At 36.4% G+C, this 19,327-nt stretch overlaps 1 protein-coding gene and 1 non-coding gene across 2 annotated transcripts in view; one reads left to right on the top strand and one right to left on the bottom strand.

Annotated features, from left to right (window-relative positions):
* The window catches only part of LOC129776959 (mucin-2), a 35,415-nt gene extending 19,422 nt beyond the window's left edge, over window positions 1-15,993 (bottom strand). Inside the window, exons 1-2 of the mRNA XM_055782941.1 lie at window positions 15,642-15,993; window positions 15,380-15,554 (exon numbers count right to left, since the gene is read on the bottom strand). Coding sequence (XP_055638916.1) covers window positions 15,380-15,554; window positions 15,642-15,702 — 236 coding nt within the window. The 5' untranslated portion in view covers window positions 15,703-15,993. The remainder of the gene's footprint in view (window positions 1-15,379; window positions 15,555-15,641) is intronic.
* On the top strand, window positions 11,950-12,092 carry LOC129780907 (U4 spliceosomal RNA). Its single transcript, XR_008744040.1, has one exon. It is a non-coding gene; the product is annotated as a U4 spliceosomal RNA (small nuclear RNA).
* Window positions 15,994-19,327: the final 3,334 nt, after the last annotated feature.

Below are 19,327 nucleotides of genomic sequence, written 5' to 3'. Positions count from 1 at the left end.
AAACGTTCTTGTAATAATTATTATAGATTTTTATAAATACATGTATGTTTGGAATATTACGTTAACAATTATTTTTAAGTCCGAATATTTCCGGTGAAAAGTGAAAGTGAAAAGTGAAAAGTGAAAGTTGCTTTTTTTATTTTTAACTTTTAAGAATGAAAGATTATCTGTTTGTCGGTCTTTTGCGTTCTGATAAACTTAGTGACAAAAATAAATTAGTTCAACTTCGTCATTCAATTGCACTTAACTCAAAACTGTAAACATGAGATTATGAACTTGACAAACCAAGCTGCCAAGTATGCCAACCCAGCAAACATTAAATCGTATAACTATTGTATATAGAGTATCGAATATCTGATATTTTGAGTGGTATATGATGCGCCCAAATAGCATATACAGTAAGCTACCTCTAATCGTCGACATAACGAGGCACTACTCAGTGTCGCTTCAGAGGTGATTGGCCTGTAATTGGACATTCACGATGATAGTGGTACAATGTCGAAATCAGATGGCGACTTTCAATCTGGGGCCATACGTTCGGTACCAAACTCGATGTTTACAAAATATCCAATTAGAGATGAAAATGTCCAATTATTTGTGTCCCATTAAAGGTCTGTCCAATTAACTAAATGTCGAATTAGAGGTAGCTTACTGTACATGCATGGTTGTTAGGCAATACCTAATAACATAATAAGTCTGTTGTCATACGAATATACGATTCATCACTGCCATAAAAAAATGGCGGAAAATATTAAAGTAAAATGTTCGGCCCGGGGAATCACCATTTTTGTATGTATATAGAGCCTTTATGAACATTTATGTTTGTACAAAATATAAATATATAAATATAAATATATAATATATAAATATATAAATATATAAATATTTGATATGAGTGGAGGCGACGGTCATAAAATTGCTCCGATGGGATTTGCACTCCGGTTGTTTGGATTATCAAGCCGCAGCTATCTCGTACGGCTATCTGAAATATGATTTTAGGGCAATTAAAGCTTTTACATATGATACGAAAGAGTTGCATTCGGATACGTCATTCCTGATTGTTTATTGTGCTTTAGTGGAAATATCGCAAAATGTATATATAGAAATGGTTAAATAAAGTTCAGTACTACATGTTTCAAGTAATCAAATAACATGAAGTAAAAAATTTCATTCATATTTTAACAATTTATAACTGCCTTCGGGCCTGCCCAGCAAACATTAAATCGTAAAAAATTCGAGGGGTTGTATCCGAGACACGACCGCTTAGAACGTAGGACTACGCAATCCTTTTTCTTTTGAAATTTGATGGTTTATCATTTCGAATATTATTTGTGAATACGTCGAAATTTAATAAATAACTCTTTAAAAAAAAGTTCCGGAGATCCTGAAAAGGTTTAATGACTTGCGTAGTTTTGTAGAATCATTTCGAGAGCAACGAACAGACATATAAAAGAACCACTTTTGAAATTATTCGATTTCATCAAACAACAAAATACTCGTACTGTTCTAGCCGGCGACTTTAACGCCCATAATCCGCTTTGGAATATTCAAAACAATAGTTGTACAAGAGGAGAATTATTAGTTAATTTATTAGATGATACTAATCTAATAGTTATGAATAATGAATCGTCAACACTGATAAAACCTCCTAATACGATTCCATCAGCTATAGATTTAACATTAATTTCAGATGAACTAGCTCCCTTCGTGGAATGGGAAGTGATAGAAGAAGAAATATCAGGTAATCATAAAGTGATATTATTCAGAATAATAAATGGTGCAAATAAAACACAGAATCATAATGTATTCATAAATAAAAAGAAAGCGATTAGCAATCTAAATAGTATAAATTCAGGTAATATAGAAAATGCCAAACAACTTTAAGAACAATTCCAAAAAAGTATAAATGAAGCTAAATATGAATTGACCAACTCTAAACAAAAACCTAAACATTGGTGGAATGAAGAAATTCAAACACTATATAACATAAAACAAAATCATCTTATTGAATATATGAACAACCGAACAATGGTTAATTTCCTAAATTTCAAAAAATCGAGAGCCAAACTGAAATCACTGACAAGAAAACACTGCAGGAGAAGCTTTCATAACCTAATTGCAGAAATCAACCCCGCGACCACTATTAAATAATCTTGGGATATTGTTAAAAGATTAAACAGAAATATCCCTAAAAATAATAATTTACACATAATGAATAATAAAAATCTGGCTGATTATTTCATGAACATTAATTTTCAGAATAATGATAACAATTCACAACCCTTAGCAATAGACCCCACGGCTGAAATAAACGTTAAAATAACTTATCAAGACTTATATTCAGTAATTGTACACAAAAAAGATTCTTCAGCGCCAGGTAATGACGGAATATCCTACTACTTTCTGAAAAATATAAATCGCGAACTAATTGAAAAAATTGTGAAAATAATGAATTCAGCTCTCAATAACTTTGACATACCAGATAACTGGAAAATTATTAAAATTGTACCCATTCATAAAGCGGGAAAGAATGATCTTCTTGAATGGCGTTAACGTTCCCTGTGGAACTTTTACCGTCTCAACATATGCATTAACTAGCGTCATTCATTAATACTTAGTTGAGATTTCTTAAGCCAAATAACACGCCTTGAATGTATTCCGAAGGACAAGCTCTAGAATACGCGTGACCACTGTGCAAGTCGAAGGAAATTTCTTTGACGAAAAATCCTCCGGCCAGAACGGGAATCGAACCCGAACACCCGGCATGATAATGTGAGACGCTAACCACTCGGCCACGGGCCACCTATCAGTTTAATCCCTGTCTTTCTCAAAACTATTAATATTTTTATTAAAAAAGAAATTGTAAAATTCACGGAAGCAAATAACATAATTCCAAATAATTCATTTGGATTTAAAAAATTTACGTCATCAATAAATTGTATTAATACGCTCATGTCAAGAATAAGAGAGTCTAATAGAAACGGTTTCTGTGCGATAGTCACGTTCCTCGATTTATCTAAAGCATTTGACAATGTTGATACTCATGAATTATTGAAAATCCTACAGTATAAAAACTTTCCTGACGGTATAACGAGATGGATTTATGAGTATCTGAGAGATCGAAAAGCACAACTGATACTGAACGATCGCACTGAAATAACCAAATCAACTAACAAGGGATTACCCCAAGGATGCCCATTATCTCCTATTTTATTCAATATTTATACTGCAGACATCCACAAAAATAATAAGACAGATACTATTCTATATCAGTTTGCGGACGATTTTGCCATCATTACAATAAGTCGCAATCCAACCATGGCTAGTGAAAATATGAATGCTTCATTGATTAATATAGTACGAGATCTCAAAAATTTGAACATGGTTGTGAATCCTGAAAAATCAGCATTTTTATGTTTTGCTCAAAATATCCCAAGTTCAATTGATATCAAAATAGACAACATCATGATTCCTCGTGTTGAGACACATAAATACTTAGGTCTTTGGATAGATCAAAAATTAAATTTTAAAAAACACATCACCGAAACGGTAAGCAAAGTCAAGCAGAAAACTAATATCTTAAAAATGATATGTAAAAAAACAGGAGGGGCTCACCCAAAAACTGCACTACAGGTAGAAAAAGCTTTAGTTAGATCGACAATAGACTATGGGATAACAGTATATGCGATAGCTTCGAAAACATATATAAACAAAATTCAAACTGCCAGGAATGAAGCACTTAGAACAGCGCTTCGATATTTCAGATCAACACCAATAAACGTTATTCTCGCAGAAACGGGAGAAATATCTATTATAAATAGGTATAAATAATAAAAGTTTTTATAGAAATAGCCCTATATTGGAAACCTTAATACCTACCATTAACAACAACACGAACAGAAATATTTCATTTTTAGAAAAAAAAAACAGCAATCGAATACAAACATATACTCGTTGATCTTTGTTCGATAAACTCGATTATCACAGAACCTGATAAAAACCTAAAAATTTCTCCCTACATAGTTGGAATTAAAAAATCAGCTCCTACGATGATAATAAGAACAATAGCAAATAAAATTATAAAGGAAAAATACCCAAATTTCTACCATTTGTATACGGACGGTTCCAAAATGGACACTACGACTGGGTGTGGTTTTTACGACCCACAGATGAAAATATCAATAAGCAAGAAACTAAACCCCGATTTTTCTATAATGAATGCAGAACTAATAGGGATTTTAGAAGCATTTATAACATTATAAACAGGAACGATTTAGAACAAGTAGCGCTTCAGTGGATACCGAGTCATGTAGGAATTTTAGGAAATGATAGGGCGGATACGGCTGCCAGGTCAGCGGAACACAGCAACACGGTAGAAGCATATGGTCTTACCCTAGGTGACACCCTGAACAAGGCTAAAAATGAAATTAAAGACCAATGGAACACCAATTATAAAATTATTTCGCAGAATAAAGGAAGCAAACATTTTGAAATTATGAAGAATATTAGCCTAAAACCATGGTTTCAAAATTATCACTTTGGAACCAAAGACACAATTACACCTTCCAGAATAAGAATTTTCCATACAGCTACGAAAGAAAGAATGTTTCAGTGGAACCTCAATAACTCAAGTCTATGCGACACCTGCGACCAAGACGAAAATTTGGCCCATGTTTTATATCATTGCTCTAAGTGTATTTCATCGCGCGAATGAACATTTCGCAGGAAGTCCCGCATGAAAAATCGAGAAGGTAAAAAATTCGAGATGACAGTAGATCTGCAATTTGAAGTTATGCAATTTGAAGACATTTGGCATCTGAATATTATTCTTTGAAAACAAAACATTTGACAGAAATTTGGTCCGTAGAAGACCCCCTATTGTCTGATCTTATCTTAGGTTAGAAGGTGCGTTGCTACTCGAGGGATATCGCAACAATCAGTTTTTGATGCAATTGGGATTATTTGAAAATTGAACTTGTTCTAATAGGTTCTGCAGAGGTGGTGCAGAATCAATTAAATTTATCAAGTGCATTTTGCTTAAAAAAAATCTAGCACCTTTTCTCCATGCTGTCAGATATTTCTCCTATGAAAGAAGCAAACGTTTTCGTGACTCGGGTTTTGTTTATTCACCTTCTTGACCGAACTAGAATTGAAATAAATGTTGTAATTCGTGTAATTCGTATTTTTAGTTGTTTTAACGAAAAAAAAGTTCAAATGATATAATTCTAGTGTTCAGAATAATAAAACCTAACATTTAGCGAGAAGTAAAATTGAATTATATTTAACTTTATAGAAATTGAGATTTGATTTGAAACGCTAGCATTTATTGAGGAAAAAAATATAATTCGTTAATTTTTATTAATACGATTATTTTTGCCTTTAGCAACAATACCAACCAATTTTCTTTTTTAAGAAAATCGTTAAAAAACGTTCAAAAATGGATAGTATGAACGCCTTATGGTATTATTAGCAACTAGGGACTTAGGGTTCTTCGACAAACTCAAACTTGATTGCATGTGATTTTAATGAAGAAAAATCGATTCGCATTTACTAATTGCGTGAAAACCCCCTAAATCGAACAAACCAACATTATTTACCCTATATAAATTGCGTGTATTCCAGCCGATATATTATCATTAAGCTCACGCAACCCGAAGCTCAATGCCATCAAATTATTGAACACTCCTATACTCACCCGAAAAATCGTAATTTGTGTACTCTGGACTGTGCGCGTCTTTGTGATATTGCTATTGTGTATTTTTACGTAAAGAAAAATATACAATTGAGTGAAAAACTCCAGAAAATATTAATTCAGTTTTAATAGTCATTTTATTCAGCCACCCCATTGATGCTCGGTCTTTCAGACCTATGCGCGAGTATAGGAAGGTTAATATGGAAGACCTGAGACTCGATTCATATTTTTTGCTAACATTTTTCATAAATAAGATATGCAAATAAGAAAAAGCAATATCTCATATGAGAAGAATCGAAAGTACTGATATGTTCTGGAGCTTTTAGGTAAGTGATAAAATTCATAATAACGAAGTTGCGTACTTTGAAAATTGAAGTAGACAAAAAGAAATCAGTAAACATGGAAAATTGTGTATCGTTTGTTTCGGATTTAAAGTGCGATCACGTCAATCATTTTTTAAAAATATCCATCCACTCTTTAGGAATTTACAGTTAATCTTGCAAAAAGTAGTGATGAAAGTGAGGATATCTGGTTACCGGATATTCGGCTCTATATTAGCAAATGCAAAATTAAGAGGAACGGCATGTGACATGATGTGAATGAAGTGTTAAATGTAAGAAAGAAATAAACACATTTTAAAATAAAAATTTTGGACGATTATTAAATTTTATCGTTTGGAATAAATATCCTATTTAGTTTTGCGCAGTGGCGATCAGTGCCACAAATTATCAAAATCTGTTCACGAATGAGGACATTAGCTTTTTCCCAGTGTCGGATGAATTTTGACGTAGGACTACGTCTTTCATTTCTATACCGGGGTGTAAAATCAATGTTTCGAAAACGAAAGCGTTACGCCGGAGACCGAGATTTTGAGCGTTAATAGCTCCTAAACAACTGAACGAAATGGTATGATAAACACTTCATTCGAAAGATAAAATGTCTACGCGTTATATACTTGTTACTTTTTGATCCAAAAACTTGTTTCAATAGTCTTAAAATTGCTTTCAAAACAGGCTATTGAAATCACCAATCGGTATATAAGCGAGCGGCGCTCGGAAATCCACTCAGTTCTAATTGAACAGCGATTGGAGCATGTTGTCGCTGTTGCGGTGAAGCTCTTTATTTATCATGAAAGCGCGGATGAACGGTGTCACCAAGAGCCTGTTTGTGCACCCTAGGCCAGAAGGGAATCTATCAGGAGGAGAGTGATGCCACAAACGGTTCCCTGGGAAGACATCGCTACACACACATACACGCGCGGCTATTAACAGGTGGTTATCGAGTTGGCATTAACCACTGGTGGGCTTCCAGTATCGAGGAAAATGTGAAAATATCTAATCGTTACTGAAAATAATCTGCCAGTTCCTTTGGGAATTTTCAAAATATATTCATGTGAAAGAGTTTAATTGAATGTTTTCTATCCATGTAACACTGTGACCAAATACATTTGGTTTTGTGGTTTTTCAATCAATCGCAATTAACAGGATAGTTTCAGAAGATTATTCTTCCCCATCAGTAGGATATTTCCGTATCCAATATTGTATGCGCCCGCAATCGATTATTGCTCATTCGCCGAAAGTTCCGAGCCAGAGAGTTCATTCCCCTTTAGTTTGCCTTCCAAATTGCCATCGTAAACCACACCTTCTCTCGATTCAATCACACACAAAAAGCATACTTAAGCGATATTCTGGTGGTGAGACACATTCATTTTTCGTGAGGACATCGACAAGACAACATCGTTGCCTAACGTGCTGGAGGAGGTGGACGGCGAAGGATCGACACATACACGCGCAGAACTCTTTCCGTTAGGATGCCATTCAGCATCGAGAAAGTTCCGGAAAGATCTAATCATTGCTGGAAAATAATCTGCCAGTTCCTTTGGGAATTTTCAAAATATATTCATGTGAAAGAGTTTAATTGAATGTTTTCTATCCATGTAACACTGTGACCAAATATATTTCAATCAAGTGCTATGAACAGGTGGTTATCGAGTTGGCATTAACCACTGGTGGGCTTCCAGTATCGAGGAAAATGTGGAAATAACTAATCGTTACTGAAAATAATCTGCCAGTTCCTCTGGGAATTTTCAAAATATATTCATGTGAAAGAGTTTAATTGAATGTTTTCTATCCATGTAACACTGTGACCAAATATGTTTCAATCAAGTGCTATTAACAGGTGGTTATCGAGTTGGCATTAACCACTGGTGGGCTTCCAGTATCGAGGAAAATGTGGAAATATCTAATCGTTACTGAAAATAATCTGCCAGTTCCTTTGGGAATTTTCAAAATATATTCATGTTAAAGAGTTTATTTGAATGTTTTCTTTCCATGTAACACTGTGACCAAATACATTTGGTTATGTGGTTTTTCAATCAATCGCAATTAACAGGAAAGCTTCAGAAGATTATTCTTCCCCATCAGTAGGATATTTCCGTATCCAATATTGTATGCGCCCGCAATCGATTATTGCTCAGTCGCCGAAAGTTCCGAGCTCAGAGAGTTCATTCCCCTCTAGTTTGCCTTCCAAATTGCCATCGTAAACCACACCTTCTCTCGATTCAATCACACACAAAAAGCATACTTAAGCGATATTCTGGTGGTGAGACACATTCATTTTTCGAGAGGACATCGACAAGACAACATCGTTGCCTAACGTGCTGGAGGAGGTGGACGGCGAAGGATCGACACATACACGCGCAGAACTCTTTCCGTTAGGATGCCATTCAGCATCGAGAAAGTTCCGGAAAGATCTAATCATTGCTGGAAAATAATCTGCCAGTTCCTCTGGGAATTTAAAAATACATTCATGTGAAAGAGTTTATTTGAATGTTTTCTATCCATGTAACACTGTGACCAAAAATTTTCAATCAAGTACTATTAACAGATGGTTATCGAGTTAGTATTAACCACTGGTTGGCTTCCAGTATCGAGGAAAATGTGGAAATATCTAATCGTTGCTGGAAAATAATCTCCCAGTTCCCCTTGGAATTAAAAATTACATTCAAGCGAAAGAGTTTATTTTAATGTTTTCTATCCATAAAATATCCATATAATACATTTGGGTTTGTGATTTGTCAATCAAGTACTGTTAGCAGGTTAGCTTCTGAAGATTATTCTTCAGAACAAGGTTTCGTATCCTATATTGGATGCATAAAACCTTGTGCCTCCAACGTAACGCTCTCGTTTTCGAAGTCCCCCAAATATTCATTTATTCATTCATTCAGAATGGATTTAGATTCAACTTCAAACAAATGGTCTCTAAATCAACGATAGTCCTACGTCACCCTTGCGGTTATACCATAGATATAACCCACTTCCTGTTTTCTTCTGTTGAAACTCAACGCCATATCTGTCGTAATGAGTATAACACAAGAGTCGAGACGCGTGAACTTTGTCTGGTATATTGAACGAATTTCGGAAAGCCTGAATTCAGGCACTTCCATTACTGTCAATAATTTCAGGTGATTATCACGAACGTTAAGTTGATCCTCATCGCTTGCAGTGAATTTTTATTGAAAACGTGTTTGATTTCCATATTTAGAAACAAAGGAATCCGGAGAAGGCAACATTAGCTTTCGTTGAGCGTTGACCGTTGTGCGGTGTTGAGCGGTTGAGCGACATCTTGCGTTGAACGGCGTTGAGCGTTCCGTTTCCGTTTCTTTTTCTTTTTTATACTGTATTATAATGACTTTCAACACCTTTTTGGCTGGCTTGTCACTTCCATTTTTGGAAGAATGTCGGGAGTGAGAATTCAATTCGCGATCTTTACCGTGAAGGGTACGGTCCATTCCCGTTTCCGTTTTATTTGATCTTTTACTATCGCCATTTCGCTCTAACACGATCTTTGTTTCTAACACTTTCTTTATCTAACTCCATTTCACTAACTCCATTTTCGGTCTCCTAGGGCGGTTTTCAATGCACCGGAAACCACCGGAATACGATATTCGACTTCCGCTGTTTAAGCCCTTCCATTCAATACCCATATCGTAGGGGTTTTATATGATTGCTAGTCATTTATAGCCAGTATCATTAAACCGGAAATCAAAACAAGATTATGTTCGTTTTTCGCTCGTCTGTTATTGTCACCCATTGCCAGTGTTTGCCAAATGATCCACTCATTGAAAAAATCGCTTTCGTTCGTTCAAATATGATCTTTCAGGAAACATTTCCCCCAGCGGTATTCTATTATTGTTATGTGCTGCAAATCATGACACAAAAGAGAACGAGACAACTCTGCATCGGCTCGCACTTCATTGCACACCAGCATGCAAGCAAAGCTATCATATACGCTTTCAGTGCAGAAAGCTTATTTTCTTCTTTGCCTCTAACATATGCATACCGACCTCTCCATGCATCATGAAACAGCAGGATCATACGGACAACGCAAAGCGAAAGATTCATATTCAGCTAATGTAGCAGATCCTGATTTTTAAGTCTCAGAGAGTGCAAACTATATGATTATTTAGCTCGATAGAGGCTAAGGGAAGGGTAGTCAGATTATATTTTCCATTTTTAACGCCGCTATCCCTTGAAATGTGTATATTCATATAGACTGCATAGTTTTACTAGCAACACCGCTCCAGTGAGAAGCAAAAACTCTCGCGTTTTATCTCTTTTCCCATTCGCTGCTCTCCGCAAATGGTGACGTAATGATGACGTAATTTTTCTTGTATCATTTATTGCTTTACACTTGTCTGTGCAGTGGGTTTCGCTGTAGTAAAATGAGACGATATAAGTGCGATTCACATACAACATACACGTCACGTTCACGTCCCGTTACGTCACGATACGTCAATGATTCTACCATGCAATTCTCATGAAAACATTCACATACACCAGCAACGTAATGACCCGTCAGCATACGTTCAACGAAAACGACCGGCAGGGTTTGTAGAAAAGAATAATTGACGGAGACGGACGGCTCGTTTGGTTTTTGTCTGGGCTTTGTGTCTCGGCTTTTGTTTTGATTTGGTTATACAGTAATTTACATCTACATCGACATTAAGCTAATTGAACAGATCTGTGATGCAACACGTTTAATTAGACATTTTTACCTCTAGTTGGACATTTTTGTAAACATTGAGTTCGGAGCCCAAATTATGGCCCCACATTGATAGTCGCCACCAGTCGCAAATGTCCAATTACTGGTCAAAACCGACTCCAATGCGACACTGAGTGGTACCTCAGCATATCGCTTTATAAGTAACTTACTGTACTTTTTATGCCAACATATCTCATAGCTCCAAATTTCGGAGTGAAAATCATTCGCGACTAGTTGAAAGAATTATTCTATTTATTATTATTATTGCATAAGGGTCGGACTACGGGGTTTAAGCATTTAAATAATTGAATTCAATGATTCTCATTGAATTTTTCAAAATTTAGAACTGATTCTAGGCATGCTGATTTGAGGACAATTTAAAATTGTTGTAGATGGCGACACCATGAATAAAATTAAATAAATCATTCGTTTGGCATTTGACGTGACGGTGCTGGTGGAAGCATTGACTGCATGTGTGAATTGGTGGAGACGTTGACGGAACGTAGACGTTCTTCTCCGTAACGTGCTATGTGAATCGCACAATATGCGGTTCAAACTTGTATGCAGGCTTCGAAAATAGTGTGCCATGTTTGATACAACTCGAATATGCAAACAACAGTCTTCGTTCCTCTCTTAGTTTAATCACTAAATGTTACAAAACTGATTGCTGACATTCATACAAGTATCTGAATGATCCTCTCATATTTAGTTATATGTTCGTGAGAGTTTACTTGCATGACACATTGTGTATCATTTGATTTTGATCGAAATCCAAACACTGCCCATTGCCCATATAATTGGGATGTACGCCATTTCTGGCCAATCGGGAGGAGATTCATAAAATATAGCTAGAGTTATACCATACATTTCATTGCCAATGTCGCCAAAAACAAGAATTTTGTATAATAAATGGCTATCCTTTACCATTAATCGATTTTACTCTCAATTAGTTGACGTTGAATTTTATGCTTTGATTTTCACTAACACGCAATGATATTCAATTTCGACGTTACGAATATCATGGCGAAAATTAATATGCAAATGAAAAATGAACTTTATGGCAAGCATCAACATCATGTTCATTGCACTGGTGTTCATTGCACTGGTGTTCATTGATAATGTTGTTCCATATTTATCGACTCTCGCTTGAGCAGTAGGTTGTCAATACAAGGCAGGCTGAAATTCGCCGTATTTGAATGCCGTGAACGTGAATATTTTCGGCACTGGTGGCGATACCGTAACCAATGAGGTTCTACCGAGGTGCGATTATTGTCAGTTGAAAAACATCCTTTTTAATGGTGTATCATGTTTTCGACAAGGAATTTGGAAAAAAAATTTCTGATAATAGGTCATATTACAGTGATAGACATTCGTTTAGTCGCACTTGGAAAAAACTTGAAACATTTACAAAACAACAAGGAATGTTATTTTTTTCGGGATACTTATTTGCTGTAGTGGTAGTATATTTAAGTCAATTTTATTGAAAGGACGCGCGTCACAATCACACACACACAAGGCGGCATCGGTGGATATAAACATTCAAACGTCGTTTTTTCCCGAGACATACGTTTAGCCGCAAGGCATGAAAATCAGGTTTTCGCATAATCACCAAGCCTTTATCCGTATTTTTTGAAATAATACTTGGGAATGTTCAATTTACAAGGTAATTGTTAGATGTGCAACGTAAGAAGTTGGTCAGATTAGTGATCTACGTAGAATTTAAAGGAATGGCGAAAGGTATTCTATTGACGGAAAAGGGGCGGAAAATAATAAAGATATTCAGTGAACAAAAGTATTCTAATCGCTCGATCGTAACAAAAATTGGTCGATCTGAGAAAGTGGTACGGAATTTCCTTGAATAGTGCCTGAAATATGGGATATAACGACCAACAAATGGGAACACCAAAATTACTTGGCGTCTTAAAGGTCGAATAAGACACGAAGCAACCAAGAAACGATGTCCTGCTCATACATTAAGGCAGAATCGGTTGTTCCAGTAACGAAGAAGCATATTACGCGCATCTTGAACGAGTCAACAAACATAGTATGGAAGAAACTTCAAGGGAAGCCGAAACTGACCGTCACCCATAAGCAGACCCATCTCATTTTCGCCCGGCAATACATGGAATGGAAACTGGAATGGAGAAATGTTGTATTTTCCGGCGAAAAAAGTTTAATTTGGATGGCCCGGACTGTTACAGTTGGTACTGTTGGTACAATTTAAGTCGACGGAATGCCGTGAGATCTTTGGGGGCGGAAGTTTGACAGTGTGAGGAGCCGTTTCCTATCACAGCAACCTTCCATTTGTTTCATTTTCACCCGAATGAACTCCGAAAAGTATCTTCAATTACTGGAGGGCGTTTTGATTGGCCATATTGAGAATAACGCTACCGAGGATATCGTTTTTTCAGCAGGATAATGCATAGATCCACGTTTCCAAGCAATCGAAGGCATGGTTTGCTGAGAAAGACATTCCGATTCTTGAATGACCTGCTTGCAGTCGATTGCAATCCCATAGAGAATCTATGGAGAATCTTGGCCGAGATGGTCTATGCAAACGGATGACAATTTGACAACATTTCCAGCCTCAAGGAGTGTTGGGCTATAATCAATATGGCAATACTTTAAAAGCTGTTATACTCGATGCCAGAACGAGTTTTTATAGTGATTCGAAATGGAGTTGGACATACTAAATATTAGCTACCAATTGGACTCGAAATTTGCCGCACAAATTTTCTTTTATTGAAATTTTAGGATGCGGCTAAACGAATTTCCACCCTGATTTTACATATTTGAATTACTTAGAAAACAAAAAGTGAATTTATACCTTTTTTAGAATGAATTCGAACAATAAATATCTTTTATGAACAAAACTTATTTTTAAAACTATTGAGGAAAAATTGGGTGCGGCTAAACGGATGCCTGCCACTGTATAAAAAGTAGATGTTTGTAAGTGCAATAAGATGATTCTAATATTGTCCGAGTAAGAGTTAGAGTTGCATGCAATCAGCGATCATTTATTTTCATAGAGATTGAGAACAAGTTTAGAACTGTATTCAGGGATTCAAGTCTGAGAGGGGGTACACTTCAACTTAAAGATGTAGAACCCTAGGTTGATCACTTAAAATGTAGTATTATATTATAATGTAAACCAAATTAAGAAATAAAAAGAATTTAAGTGAAAAAAGGGGGGTACACTTACTTCACCATAAATCGAAGTTATTATGATCGGCGACACATTCACTAATTTTAGAAGTTCTCGAAACGTAAACAGACAGACAAAAATCATCATACAAAAATATCTTGAGACGAATCTTCTGAGAATAACAGCTCATTGCCGTCTTCAACATCTGTTAAACGAAACGAAAGCGATGAAGCTGAATGAAACGTTGATGGTATGAGTTGATAATGATTCAATTTTAATAACAATTTTGACATGTCAGTAATCACACCTTATTTTTAATTACGTGTGGATGATGTTTATATGCTATTGTGTTATAATTTATCTATTGGTAATAAGATAATTTTTTTTTTCAAATATCCGGTATCCGATAGCAAATATTGGCCGGATAGACCAGATACCGGATAGCTACCGGATATCCGTTTCATCTCTAGCAAAAAGTGCAAAGACCGGAGCAAAAATATATATTAAGCTGATTAGATTCAAATTCAGTGTTATATTGAACATTTGAATTCATTTGTTTTATACATGTTGATGGAAAACACGACAATAATAACAAAATTCTGAAATATTTTTAAAAGAATCTAGATTCACCAGATTTGGTTGGATTTCTGTTAACACCTTTAGTGCTACGTGTGTCATTGATCTAAAGTTCACATAAACCTCTCTCGGTATAGTTGGGCATATTTAAATTTGCAGAAAATATATGTTTATAACAAAATAAATTCTGTAAACATTTCAACTAATGATATGAAGCATTAGACAACATGTTGTGATAACCACTCTAAATAAGGTAAATGTTCTCAGCCAAAAACTTGCCACAGAACGTTTAAAAGTAAATTCTATTTAGCCTGGCCACGCATTGAACAAGAAAAAGTTGCACAAATTGTTCTGTCGTTACCAAAACGAAACTTCGAGATGACTAAATCTAAATCAAATTAAAACCAAACATTGCTATGCAATAGAAGGCAGCATGATTAAATCATCATTCTGTGCGCTAAACCTAGTTTAGTTGTATTATTCTTGAATGACTTGTTCCTCAGTAGTCCGGCCGTTTTGTCACTTTTAGGTATATTAATTAAATAATGCTACTAACAATAACTTCTTTTATATGATGCTCTGTTGTATTGTATCTATACCTACCATCCAAACTCGATTCAGGTTTAATTTAGATTTAGATATATTATTCTCCAGTTCAATTTTTTATATCGTATTCGTTCTTATCCAATATGAGAGAAATGATGCTTTGCTGGAATATTGACACTGTTTAGGCATTTCAAACAACTTACCGTAGAAACAATATTTGTTATACAAACTTGTTCACAGATACACAGATCACAATATGAGCACGTTAACATTGTATAACGCTAATACTAAATATTTCCCGCAATGAATGAAGAAAATAACTTAACTTTACTACAGAAAAGCATGAACGTTGCATTCGACGCAACCCAAATACTCACATTTCCGCCACAGTTGTCAAACGCTCGTCATTGGCTACGCGACGGGCTTCTGCCTTATGTCGGTCCTGGGAAATGTGTAGCAACTTCCGAAGTTCCTCCAGTATACGTGATTTTTCCTTGCACAGTGTCCCTTGGGCACGAAATGTACTTATAACACTCGAATACGATTCCAACTCTGTGTATACCAGAGGGGGAAAAAACAAACCAGTAGATATTGAAACATTTGATCAATTCGACGGCTTGCCAGCCAGTCTATTCTTACCGAGTCTTCGAAGGACACCGCGACATTCATCCCGGGTCATGTCTAATTTCATTGGCCACATTTTGAACGATTGGAAGTAGAATATTTTTGCACAAGAACTTAAGCGTTTTGCCCCGCAAAAGTCAAACTTTGTCCATATAAAACCTGGCGCTTCTTCCAAATTCTGCTGGCGCCCAGGAACGTATCAAACTTACACTCGACTCCTTCACATAATCGACTCAATTGGGTTCCACTGGTTCTACAATACGGGTGACGGTAATCCGCTTTCAGGTTCAGAATAAGAGAAGAATATCATACAAAAATTCAACATTCGCATAATATGTCCTCTACCATTTCTGTTTATGAGACGTCAAAATTTTGATGGTGAGCAGCATTCATCAGCGCTGGCAACCCCAGGCTTCGCTTGCGTTGAGGCGGCGCTTTGTTATTTTGTTTGAAATTAGATTTGTGTAATAAAATTTCAAAACAATGCAACGAGGGGCACCATGAATAATGATGTTAGAAACACCCTTCTATAACGAAAATTATAAATAAAAATTCACTTTTTTGTCGAAACATGTATAAATTATGTAATACATTTTCTGCATGCAGTAATAATTTTTTAATTAAAACTACGTACTCCTATATTAGTATTATATACTTTTTCTAAAGAATATTTGAAATTTCATACAAATAATATCATTATGGTATGTATTTCATATCAAGGATCAGTGGTTGGTATTTCGAAATTTTTAATATTTTCAACTATTTTCGGACTTAATATAGGGTATGTACTTTTTTTAAACGCAATTTACAAAAACTTTGGTAAATGTCGACACAATACCTTAGCAATCGCGAATATTCCATCAATTTATTCCTTTTCATTTGACGTTCCCGTTTTTGCCTGGAGATTTTTTTTGAAGAAATTTATTCCGATTTGTTATTTGTCGTGAAAATTTTAAATAAAAGTACTAATGAAATTACCCGAATATCACTATGTTGAAACGACGAAGTTACTCTAGGAACATTAGCAGCGTTGCCACATATACAGATTTTTCTGTGATGGTACAGATTTTCAGCATGTTTTTTGACCAAGAATCTGTATATACAGGTTACAGATTATTGGATATCCATGCAGATTTTATACAGATTTTGAAACAAATAATTTTTTTTTAATACTTGATAATTTTTCGCAATAATTAACAAACTCAATCAGACAATTCGAACCGTACTGAACTGAACTATTTTTGCTACTGTCGAATGTGTCCAATATGGTAGTGATAGAAATGTTTGTTTTGTTTGCAATCGTATTTGAAAACAAAACAAAAGTTTGAAACCGTCTCGCTACAGAAACTGTGAACGCAATTATCGAATAGAAATTATTTGTTAAAATCCAAGGGGGAAGTGCTTCAGTACAGTTGTCAAACGACATCAAGATATTTATAGGATGCATAGAATAAATTCAGGCATATGAAAACGCTGGTGAATTTCTCACTGATTAGAAATCACTAAAGTTGGATGCAATTCTACTTCAGGTGAATAAATTCACCAACAATATGAATATATTCATTATATAAGTTCGCGCTAGTGTAAACGGTTGATGAGGTTTCTATAAATCTCATCATATTTCTTCACAAGAATATCACCCTCATTCCGGTTCACAATCGGCGATTGGATTGATTGGATTTCACAATCCGATCGAGTTCGTATATTTTGCATTCTACCCGTTCGCCTCAAATCCTAAATTATTATTATTATTACTACTTGTCTTCGAATGGGTCGTACAGATAGTATAACTTATACTATTTTTAGAAACATTCTTAGATATTATAAAATCAAAATTCACAAACACTTCGATAAAACTACTACGAGCACACCATATTCAAGTATACTGCGTACAAGCGCACAAAAAAGTGTCTTCAAGCAATAGATATCTCTAAACTGCTGCGTGTTCCGTTTCACAAATCCAAGCACTGAGTATGCTTTGGCTGTTGTTGCTGATAAAGGGTGTGTCACATCAAATTGCATCACGGAAAAAACGCTGTAGAAATTTAATTTTTAGGAATTATATCTTCAGTTTTCGCTTATAATCAGATAAGAGTGTATAGATCGCGTTGGCCATGCTTCACTGTCAATTTTTCGTAAATTTGGAAAAATGTCGTCGAACGAAAAAGAGCGTCGTGAATTAATCCTGTGCACTCATTTCGAGAATCCGGAGTTGTCACATCGGGACATCGGTAAGATGCTGGGAATCGTCCAATCCACGGTCAGCAGAGTACTAAAACGATACTTCGAGAACATAACCATCGACCGGAAGGTGAAGAACGGCAAAAATGGATGCTCCGTCAGTGAAAAGGATCACAAGCGCGTAGTTAAGCAGTTTAGACGTGATCCGAGAAGTTCGGTCCGGGATGTCGCCAATAAGCTGAATTTGTCAAGTTCATTCGTCCAGCGGACCAAGCAGCGGGAGGGCCTGCGTACATACAAGGTTCAGAAGGCTACTAACCGCGACGAAAGGCAAAACATGGTGGGGAAGACGCGAGCCCGGAAGCTGTACACCGAAATGCTGACGAAGCCGCATTGCCTGGTAATGGACGACGAAACCTACGTCAAAGCGGACTTTTGTCAGCTGCCGGGCCTGTTGTTCTTCTCCGCAGAGGACAAATTCAGCGTTCCGGAGGAGATTCGCAAGCAGAAACTATCCAAGTTTGCCAAAAAGTACATGGTGTGGCAAGCGATCTGCTCTTGCGGAAAGCGGAGCGCCCCCTTCGTGATGACCGTCACGGTAAACGGGCAGGTTTACCTTAAGGAGTGCCTACAGAAGCGCTTACTACCACTATTGAAGCAGCACAAGGGCCCGAACATCTTCTGGCCGGATCTCGCTTCGTGTCACTATTCAAAGGACGTGTTGGAGTGGTACGAAGCCAACAGGGTCACCTTCGTGCCAAAGGAAATGAACCCGCCCAACGCGCCGGAGCTTCGCCCAATAGAGAAATATTTGGCGATTATGAAGCAGGCCCTCCGGAAGAACCCAAAAGTTGTCAAATCGGAGGCAGACTTCAAGAGAAAATGGATTTCTGTTAAAAAAAAACTACAACCTGACGTTGTACAGAACCTTATGGACGGGGTAAAGAGGAAGGTGCGAGCATACGGGCTTGGGCTCGAAGTATGAATAAAAAGAAAATGCCAAAAGTTGTTTAATAGTTTTTATTTTACTGTCTAAAATTTTCAAAAGGATCGGTCTACTGGGCGAATTTATACAGTGTTTTTTCCGTGATGCAATTTGATGTGACACACCCTTTATGTGCTGAGCAAAATTTAACTTGCTGTCTAGTAGCACACCGAGATCCTTAACAGTGCTGACTCTGACGATACTGGTTGTGGGCATTTTATAGTCATATTTTATAGCGCTCCTTGTCCGACAGAAAGAAATTGCGTTACATTTTCGAATATTGACGTCCATTCCGTCGTCCAGTTTACACCAGATTAGTAATGCCTCGATGTCATTTTGGATGGCCTGACATTCAATTAATGATGAGACTACCCGGTAGAATTTAAAGTCGTCGGCGAATATCACTTTTGGAGAACTTATGGTGTGGCAGAGATCGTTGACGAACAGTACAAATATAAGTGGGCCCAGATGACTGCCTTGGGGTACACCGGATGTAATGACAAACGGGGCTGAGTATGCTCCACCAATGCGCACG

The sequence above is a fragment of the Toxorhynchites rutilus genome, chromosome 3, assembly GCF_029784135.1.
Source record: "Toxorhynchites rutilus septentrionalis strain SRP chromosome 3, ASM2978413v1, whole genome shotgun sequence".
NCBI lineage: Eukaryota > Metazoa > Arthropoda > Insecta > Diptera > Culicidae > Toxorhynchites > Toxorhynchites rutilus.
This window is presented reverse-complemented; position numbering and strand designations above follow the sequence as displayed.